Source organism: Micropterus salmoides, unplaced genomic scaffold (assembly GCF_014851395.1).
Source record: "Micropterus salmoides isolate LMB-PRFRI ecotype aquatic unplaced genomic scaffold, ASM1485139v1 Ms_hic_scaffold_7, whole genome shotgun sequence".
Taxonomy (NCBI): domain Eukaryota; kingdom Metazoa; phylum Chordata; class Actinopteri; order Centrarchiformes; family Centrarchidae; genus Micropterus; species Micropterus salmoides.
Genome location: NW_024044459.1, coordinates 6410753 through 6420298, shown reverse-complemented (window position 1 = coordinate 6420298; position 9546 = coordinate 6410753). Strand labels below are relative to the sequence as shown.

The following is a 9546-nucleotide window of genomic DNA, read 5'->3' as shown; positions in this document are numbered from 1 at the left end:
CCTGCTCTCCCTGATTAAAGCTGATGCATGATGGAAAACCTGCAGCTGAAAACACACACACACACAAGAAAACACTTCAGTCATGTTTAATGTGTGTACTGGTATACATCTCTAAAAATCAAGAAAATCTTAAGTTACTGTCTAACATCAATGTCTACTTATTGAATGCAAATTCAAGTGAATACGTGACAGAAAAGAACAACCAAGAGAGCGAATCAAGATCATAAAGCAACAAGTGCTGCTCTAAGTTAGTCATGCTCACCGATGTGACCAATGGAGGTGGTCTTACTGGCTCTATAGAAACAATACTAGAAAGTGACGACCCCTGACGATTATTAGACTCAATAGCACTGCACAGACACAGGACATCTGTACCATAATCAGCAGCAGCGGACTAAGAGCAAGCTGAGGCCGGCATCAGAGGCAGAGCTGCGTGTTTCTTGATCTTAGGTTTGCTTAAAAACAACACAAGGAACACTTGGAGCAAAACGTTGCTTAACAATTGTTTTACAAAGTATGGCCGGACGATGACTGTCAATAAAGCAATCGGATGCAATTATATATCAAAGGCTATTTAGTCAAGAGGACCATACATTTGATCCAAAGAAGACTGGTCATGTAACAAAGGACGAGCTTTTAACTCCTGTTCAAATCCAATCTCATGTGCAAAGTGTTGCCTCATCAGAACTCTTTCTCATCATCATCATTTATGTCCGTGATTAAATGTTGGTTTGATTCTCTGATCAGAGAACATGATATATCAGATTCTAATGAAATGTTGATACTGTATTTCCTAACCAACAACAATATTAATCTCCCTGCAACATCTTTAGAAACTCATTTTTAAAAAAAATAGACATGGCTTTACCGGCCGACTATTCCCTTTTATCTATAAAAACTCAGACAGCAATATTTACAACTTTGAGTATATGTTAGAAAGTAGATTCTCTTGATCTGTAGATCAGCGAAGGTTCCCTGCCATCACATCTACTGTGGGATTTCTCCTGTGAAAGCACGAGTCAGAAAAGAGGATTGTCGCGGGGAGACGTCTCCCAGTGCAGGTTTACGTGTTGTTGAGCGAGGAACTGAGACCGCACTATGTACAGGCAATGGGGCGTGTGGAGTGTGTGTTTGTGTGTGTGCTTGCACTCAAAAGTGGATCAAGGGTTTCCCCCTTAGTTTCTCTTCAACCTCCAGTCAGGAGCGGCGCTGAGCTGGATTCACACTGATGACTGATCCCATACCTGCAAGACAAGAAGAGGGACAAAGAGTTCAACAGCTGGCACCATTTGAGTTCACAATTTCAAATTATGTGTGTGAATGCGTGGGTGTGTATGCATATTCATATTACATCCTCTTGTGCTATTAAATGCTTAGTAACAGGTTTTTGTAATTGAATGATATTTTCTCACATCTGAGTTTTTTTCCCTCAATGACTGACTTAAAATGATAGCACAAGTTAAATGATAAGGCTTGTGGTATTTTTTTGTCCTATGAAGAGACCAAAACCAACATCGTTTTAGTCCGTCTCACAGTACGTTCAAGCTTCTTTATCTATGGCTATGGCTCTCAACTCATGTTACTGCAGACAAAATCTTTTATTAATAAATTAATTGCAATTTTAAATAAATAATAATTAAAAAAACTAACAGGTGTGCACTGTTATTATTATTAATGTTGCTGGGGACTATTTTCAGGGGCGGATAAATAAGCATTTGGTATAATGAGTATTTACAGCAGCAAGCGGTGTGTGGGTGCCTGAGTGTGTTGTTGACAATAAGAAAAATATAATTTATTGACAAAATTATCTTTTAAAATAAATTATTTAATTCTTAAAATATGGCAAAAAAAGTGCTTGCCACTTTCACACACTACATTCTCTACACATCTCTTTGCATACTTGTGTCCTCATACATAAAAAAGTTCTAACAGCTAGATAAGGAACGGCTGGGGATTAACGGATGATGCAACATGAAGAATAGGACCATGAATTATAATCAAATCCAAGATGCAAAGTCACAAAGCGCTTTTAGAGAACTCTCAAATTTTCTCAGACCTACGATATTGAGTATTGTTTTCATGCTTTTTCATGGTTGTTGTTTTTTCCATTATATTTTACTGCTGTTCCTTCATAAGATAAATCTAAGCGGTCACAAGCTGATAAACAGGATAGGAAAGAGGAAGAAAAAACATTACTGCTACACAAACGTTTTCAGATGTTTTAATTTCATGTGAAATTCTGTATCTCTTCAACACTCTTAAACTCTTGAAATGAAACAAACTGAAAGCAGAACGTCTTTCTTTGGTCACACTGCCCATGGCTCAAAGACGTACAACATGTGACGAGGGGTCGCAAGCCAAAAAGGTCGGGGACCACAGGTCTAAACTACAAATATAAGTGCAGTGATGGATCCTTCCTGTGTTGTGTGTTACATGATCTTAGTTTTGGTTGTTTAAAGAAAGAAGAGGGGCATGCTTCATTCATTTAATTATATGCTACAGATGTTAAGCACCCAGCCATCGGGACACCCCTTCTCTACCTTGTTAACAGGGGCGAGCTGTGTTCGCACAGACCCAGCATGAAGTCGGGTGCTGTCCCCGAATCTCCCAGGAGACCTTTCCCTGCGACTGTCAAGCACCCTGCCGGGCGACTTCTCCCTGTCCAGCGGTCGGGCAGGAGACTTGTCCCGTCTGAACTCGGTGCGGCCCTCCCGGTAACGGTGTGGGGTGCTGGGCTCCCGGTGCAGACCGTCATGGCTGCCAGGGCCCGAGGACAAACGCTTGGAGATGTGCTCTGTGTAGGTGGGCGGGCCTCGCTTACTGGGACTACTGTAGAAAACACAGCAGAGAGCGGCGGCTCACAACAGTGTCTGAAAATGTTACCCGGGAACAAGAAGATTTAATATTTCTACAGCAGATGGCACTGTTGGCCTTTCCAATAAAAACAACACCCGATCCAAGTGGGTTGAACTGACAGTTCACATCGAATGTGTTTTGAGCTAACATGTTTTTATAAGTGTTTTGTAGGTGTTAATCCACCCACGCACTATCATTTAAATTCTGTGATTTTTTCCACTCGTTTTTTCTGTTTTGCACAAACTAAGTAAATGATCTGACCCTCTGCTGGAGCCGGTCCTCTGCAGCTCTCCAGACTCTCTGATCAGACTTCCCTTACAGCAGATGACCCGCAGTTTGTTCTGGTAGGAGGAAGCCAGGTAAATGGCCCCGGAGGAGATGGCTGGGCCCAGGTAGCGAGGGTTGGGGATGTCCAGGTGGGCCAGCACTGTAGGACTGAAAGTATTGACAACAATGTGGGAAATTTAGCTAATAACCAAAATGAAAAGCTGTTCACATTTGGTCCAAGGTAGCCGGTCGTTCTCACCCCAGAGAAGCGTGTCCCTGGACCTCGATGACGTCCAGGGAGTTGAAGTAGGTGACAAACAGGTAGGGCTCTCTGTAGGCTGCACCAAAGAACAACGGACAAGTCATACAGATGTCAAAATGTGATGCTGCGTTGCTGGCTGCTGTAGCATAAAGCAGTAGGAGTTTCAAAGTTTATTTACCAAAAGACAAAGGCAGGCGGCTCCACTTAATGTCCTCAGTGCGGCTTCTTCGTCCATACGTGTCCACAAACACTCCAAACTCTGCCACATAAATACAGTTTACTATACACTCCTCTTATTTTGTAAAATCACTGACAGTTCAATTCAAAACTAATACAAGTTCACAAAGTACAATTTGAGAGTAAACATCAAAAACACAGAGATAGGGCAGGAGAGGAAAAAACAAAACATATTTTGTATTCACACTGGTGTTTGCTGCCTCACAGCGAAGGTCTGTTCTGTAGTTATCTTGTGTTTTATCCAACTACCATGCTGAGAGCACTTCACCATCTTTTGCTGTCAACAGAAAACACAGAAACAGTGTGTGGAGTAGTCCCGAACGCACCGTGAAAACACAGCAGGTACTCCTCCTTCTGCATGCTGCTGGCCACCTGCATGATGGCGATGGGGAAACTGTGGGACGAGGCCGCAAACACCGCCGAGGCCAGCGACGCGTCGTTCTTGTCCAGGAACTCTGCAGCGGACGAATCAAAAAAAACCTGGGTCAAACACTATTTCTGAATTCTTTGTCTTTATTTACTGCTGTGGCCTCTGAGTGTCAGGGGGCCTGTCTCACAAAGGTTCAAGGTTTCACTGAGCACAGTTAATCCAGCAAACACAATCCTACTTCAGGAGACAAGTTTAATAAATTAGGACAACTTAAATACTGTCATATCCTGTCATAACCTGATGGTGTGTGTAAACTTTAATAAACTTTTTCTTCAAGCAGGTAAATCATAAAATACAATAATAGCTCTAAAAGCTAACAGATCAAGGTCGGTACATCAGAGTCGGACCTCAGTCACAGACAGGAAAGGAACAGGTTTGAAGTTTTCCCTCAAGTTTTGACTTTTAAACACCGTTATGTTTATGTTTGGTTACGGTTTCCTAAAACCACAGCATCACACTCTCCTCGTCTCCTCACCCTCGAGCACAAACTGTTTCATCTCAATCTCGTAGAACTTGTTGGTGCCGATGATGATGCTGTAGCTGGTCAGGTGGACGCAGCTGCAGGGCTCCAGAGTTTCAATCTCCTGTGAGATGAAGAATGCAGACGTGAGTGACAGACTACGCTTTGCGCCTTTGCTCTTTCATACAAGAAACTCTTCTGATGGCAAAGGACACTTTTTTTTGTACTTGGTATTCTCTATTTGTTAAGAAAACACATGGGAAAGAATCTACGTCATCCATGTCTTGCCCTTATTTTCAGCTTTTTTAAAATTGTATTGCTTTTCATTCTGCTACTACGGAAGAAAACTTTGTGTCAGTGAGGACTTTTATACAAAAGTTCCAGTAGTGTCTTTGTGATGGTCTGTATAAGCACCACTTTTCCCATTTCCCCTGATTCATCCCTCTTTTCATTGTGTTCCGTTGCTGTTTCAGTGTAGCGTTTCCCAGAACTGTACGCTAGCATGTGATATATTGTGGACAAATGGAACTAACAGGTCAGACTCACCTTACGAATGCAGTATTTGTTGAGGCTGTCGTTGTAGCGCAGAATGGTTATCTTGTTGGGCATCGCAGCGCATATACAAGGCCCATTGTCTATCTGCAGAGAGAAAGCAGACGTCGGTTCCCAAAGTCAGTTTGTACAATCCCATTTTTCCACAGGCAAAAAAGGAAAGCGCTTTCAAGTCGGGAAGCAGGACAGTCTCAGGAGGAGAAGAAGACTTACTCTCCCAGCAGCAAACAGATGGCAGCCCTTCACCGTCTCAAAGATGTAGGGAGCCAGTTCAGACTGGCTGGGCAGGTGGGACTGGGCCAGAGACTGCTTCACCCTCTTGATCTCCACCAGACACAACGCCCTCTCGTCTCCTGCAGCACACACACACACAGACGTCGCGCTGATGCACCTTTTCTACAAGTTCCGCCAAAACGATTAGAATGGTAGTGTGGCCTTTCAAAGGTTTTAATCATGAATAATAACTGCAGTGCCTCAATTTAGCTAATTACTTAAAATGGCAGTTAGTTGTGACAAGAGATATTGGTGTTTGGATTTATGAACAACACTCCACTACCTGAACTGAGTGAATTTAAAGTCTAGACTAGAATTCTGCTGCTCAGTAGACACTTCTCATCTACTGAAAACAGACAAAGCCTCACCTACAATCATCAGCAGTTTCTCCTGCTCTTTGACGATGTGGATCTGAAAGACTGATCCCAGGCCGGGGATGTGAGTCAGAGAGTTCTTGATGACATTCAGGGCGTACAGACCCTCTTCAGAGCCCACCAGAACTATCTGCAGCACAGCGAGAAGACACAATCATTAACATAAACATAATTAGTCCGAGACATTTCAAACGGCAGCAACATGCGGCAAACCTTGGCAGTGAGCCGCGAGCATCTGCTCCGTACTCCATGTCCCTTCATGAGTAAAGATCTTTCTACTTTTGAACATGACTGCTACTGTGGATTACCCATTTTCTAAATGACCAAATGTCTAATAGCAGATTCATTACTTAAGAAATAGAGTGTAATGGAGTGTAATATATTTATATATAATATAGTGTAAATATGTTTACTGTATGGCAGGAGACAACAGTGCCAGTACTCTCCAATAAAATTAAGAGAATGACACTGGTACCTGATCTGTGAGAGGGAGGGTGCAGTTTATATCCAGCCTATCATCTCCCTCCAGCTTTAGGAGAGAGTTTCCTAGCAGCTTCTGTAAGAGCAGAGAGAGGTGAGGGGTCAGCGGGGTCTCGACCTCAACATGACCTCGGGGGGAGTTACCAGAGGAAAGGGGGGTGGGAGGGGGGTGGAGGGCTGGACGGCCGCAGGACTGTGTGCAGGTTAACAGTGTCAGAGGTGGGACCAAGTCACAAGTCCGTGTCCAGTTTTAAGCCTCTCACAAGTAGAAAGTGAGTCAAGTCGTTGCATCGTTAACCCTTAAAGCACCTTTAATTCGGAACCTCTACCAAACAGCAGAGATTACTCCATTTACAGGTGAAGTACACGTTCAACAATCTGTATACATATTTCTCTACTAAAGGTTTTAATTACACACGTGTGATAAATAAAACATTTTACATACAGTATAACACAAACATGACACTAAAGAAAATGAATATACAAACCAAAAGGTTAACTAATGGTATATTTCCTGTTCATTTCAGTCTGGACACAGACTTTAGGCAGCCATTGTACAGCTCCAAGTAATCAGAGTGAAGTGGTCAAAGTCCACAATCATTATTGTGTTTAAATGTGGCTTTGTATGACTCAGTATTAACAGTTACCTTTAGTGGCAGTATTGTTATAAACAAAACCCCCAAAAAACCAAACAATTCATACTGATATAATAATTTCCACAAATATACAATAGAATTACATCACATTGATCATCGTGACAACAGTTTATAATCAGTAATCTATGGCAATATTCAGTTAAAACAAAACAAAAAAAAGAAAAAGTTAACAACATTATCACTGATTTTAAAGTTTAAATCACACATCAAACATCAGACTTTTTAGGGGGTTATTCACTTCACATCATTCTGTTCAGTAAACCCTCTGAAACTAAACTACATCCAAAAATATGATTACCAGTGAAAGGTCCACCATAAACAGGCCACATGACAGAAAGATTGTCCTAAATTCCTGGAAGCAGGCCAACTGAAACTGATCGCAGTGCACTCTGGGGATTGTTCTGGGCCTAACGTACTTCTGCTAGCAATGATTAATCAATATAAGTTAAGCACAGCTAATTTTTTTAGAAAGATATCACAACTCTACCAAACGGCTGATAAAAACCATTGAAGGGTTTTAATATTTAAATCTGACAATGTAATCAAGATCTACACATCGCCACACCTAAACTTCAAGTTACACAACAATAATTTAACGTTTACCGCTTTTATCAGATAATGCTCAACAAAGAACTAGCATAATCTTTATAAAGTTGTTTTGTCAATATGTATTCAATGACGAATAAAGTTTAATAGCATATGGTGTCTCACTCAAGACTGGCTAACCTGATTGTACCTGTTAATGAACACGTATTCCCATACTAGCATGGGAAATTTTTGAAGTCGGATGTTATAAGATGGCGACGAAAATATTATTTTGTCGATGCATGCAATGGTCACCTCCAAACTGTACATTTTATAAAGTTTCTGTCGCTCAGTTTGTGACTTGTGTCTCACAGATGAGTCACAGTCACGTGACTTGAGTCCCAGTCTCTAAACAGTGTGCAGAGGGGCAGCGGGGTAAAAACATAGACGAGTACACAAGCAGGTAAAAACCAGCTGTCTGATCCCTGGTCCTCTGGACAGGACAGCTGAAGAGGATCAACCCAAAGATGCTGAAACATCTTGGTGAGACGTTGTGTACTGTGGTTATAAAACAGGACACCAAAGGCAGGGAAAAAACATTTCAGCACTATTCAAACTAATACATCAACACAGAGTTTGTACAGGACATGACAGTGTAGCAGAAGATAGTGAGAGTGAGGAGTGGTCAGCAGGTGAGGTGAGAGCAGTGGGGAGGAAGGGGGGGGGGGGGTGACCAACCAACACAATGACAGACACATGCACTACTGCGTGCCTCGTGAAAAATATGCATGTGTGTGTGTCAGTAAGTCTATATCTTTGTAACTCTTTACCTGGACCAGAGGAGACAGAACCATTTGTCTTTTGGACACAGCAGCCTATATGTGCAATGAAACCCAATGGAATGGGCAAAATAGAGCAAATCAACAAAACATGCCCATATACCGGACATACAGTGTGGCACGATGAAAAAAGCAACAAACAGCAGTGAGAAAGACAAAGAGAGAGAGAGGACAGAAAGAGAAGAGGAGAGAAGAAGGGGACAATTAACGACACATATAAGTGACCCGGGGGTTATTCATTACAACTCTGAACCTAAATCCTACGTCTCAAAATGAATTCTTGAGGAATATAATAGCCGCCGCTCGTGAATAGCCCCCACACAGTTAAACGGCGAGTTTATGACCACAGCCACAGATAAGAAAGTCAGCTGTCGCGGTGGTCATAGCTGTTTATGCTTTGAGTCAGCAGACTTTCAGGACCCTCTCCTGCTCCAGAGATACTCACTGCGTCGGCCTCGGCCTTCTCCCGTGAAGCTCGGCCCGCGGCCACCACGGACTCCATGACCGCCACCCAGCGCTGTTTGTCTGGGAAACTGGGCGCCATGAAGTAAATTGACTGTCCAGGCCAGCAGGGGGCGTGGCAGCGGGACTCCAGCTTCAGGACATAGGAAACATCTGGCACAAAGAAAAACATTATGAAGGCATGACTGCAGAACTGTTGTCTTATTTTAATGGTTTCTAGTTGATCGTAATGAAATCAAACTATGCTTCATTTAGCTGGGACTCTTGGGAACCCTGTAAATGACCCCCTCCAGGTCAAGTTTGGAGAACCATAACTCCTTTAAAATACATTTTTAAAGGAGTACAAAATGTGAACAAACTTTAAATCATGGCGGGGGGGGGGATTCTGAAAGAAAGTGTCAAAATCAATGTAACAGCACACTTTGTATTCAGTACCTGACTTGGCGGTGTTGGTTAGCTCAGATGCCCCTACTGCTCCATGAACAACCACCTCTCCATCTGACAAACACAAGTCAAACTCTTCCAGTGGCTTCACTGATTCTGAATAACACAAAGAGAAAAAAGCATGGCTGGATTTAGAGGCAGTATTTGTCTATGAGCTGTTGCTGTATGTTGTCCTGCTACACAGGTAAAAGAAAGCAACCTTCTCTGGGCTCTATCTCGTAGATGGACACTTTAGTCCCATCCAGGACCACATACTTTCTCTCCCAGCCCTGGCCTCGCTTCCCATTCCTGCAAGCACACAAGGCAACTGCATTACTACATAGCATAGATGACGAAATGGATAGAGGGCTTTTGCAGGGAACTCTACAAATGCCTTTGTTTAAACTGCTTTAAGTACCAGATGGGAGGACTTTGCCAGACAGAACACAA

At 42.6% G+C, this 9546-nt stretch overlaps 1 protein-coding gene across 7 annotated transcripts in view; it reads right to left on the bottom strand.

Annotated features, from left to right (window-relative positions):
- Positions 1-70: 70 nt before the first annotated feature.
- Positions 71-9546, bottom strand: part of LOC119891669 (citron Rho-interacting kinase) — a 47396-nt gene continuing 37920 nt past the window's right edge. For all 7 annotated transcript variants that reach the window (XM_038703462.1, XM_038703460.1, XM_038703466.1 and 4 more), the window contains 14 exons: positions 9317-9405; positions 9109-9213; positions 8657-8826; positions 6187-6267; positions 5706-5841; positions 5278-5417; positions 5059-5151; positions 4528-4636; positions 3949-4077; positions 3564-3644; positions 3383-3461; positions 3118-3291; positions 2541-2829; positions 71-1244 (listed from right to left, as the gene is read on the bottom strand). In XM_038703462.1, coding sequence (XP_038559390.1) covers positions 1221-1244; positions 2541-2829; positions 3118-3291; positions 3383-3461; positions 3564-3644; positions 3949-4077; positions 4528-4636; positions 5059-5151; positions 5278-5417; positions 5706-5841; positions 6187-6267; positions 8657-8826; positions 9109-9213; positions 9317-9405 — 1699 coding nt within the window. In that variant the 3' untranslated portion in view covers positions 71-1220. The remainder of the gene's footprint in view (positions 1245-2540; positions 2830-3117; positions 3292-3382; positions 3462-3563; positions 3645-3948; positions 4078-4527; positions 4637-5058; positions 5152-5277; positions 5418-5705; positions 5842-6186; positions 6268-8656; positions 8827-9108; positions 9214-9316; positions 9406-9546) is intronic.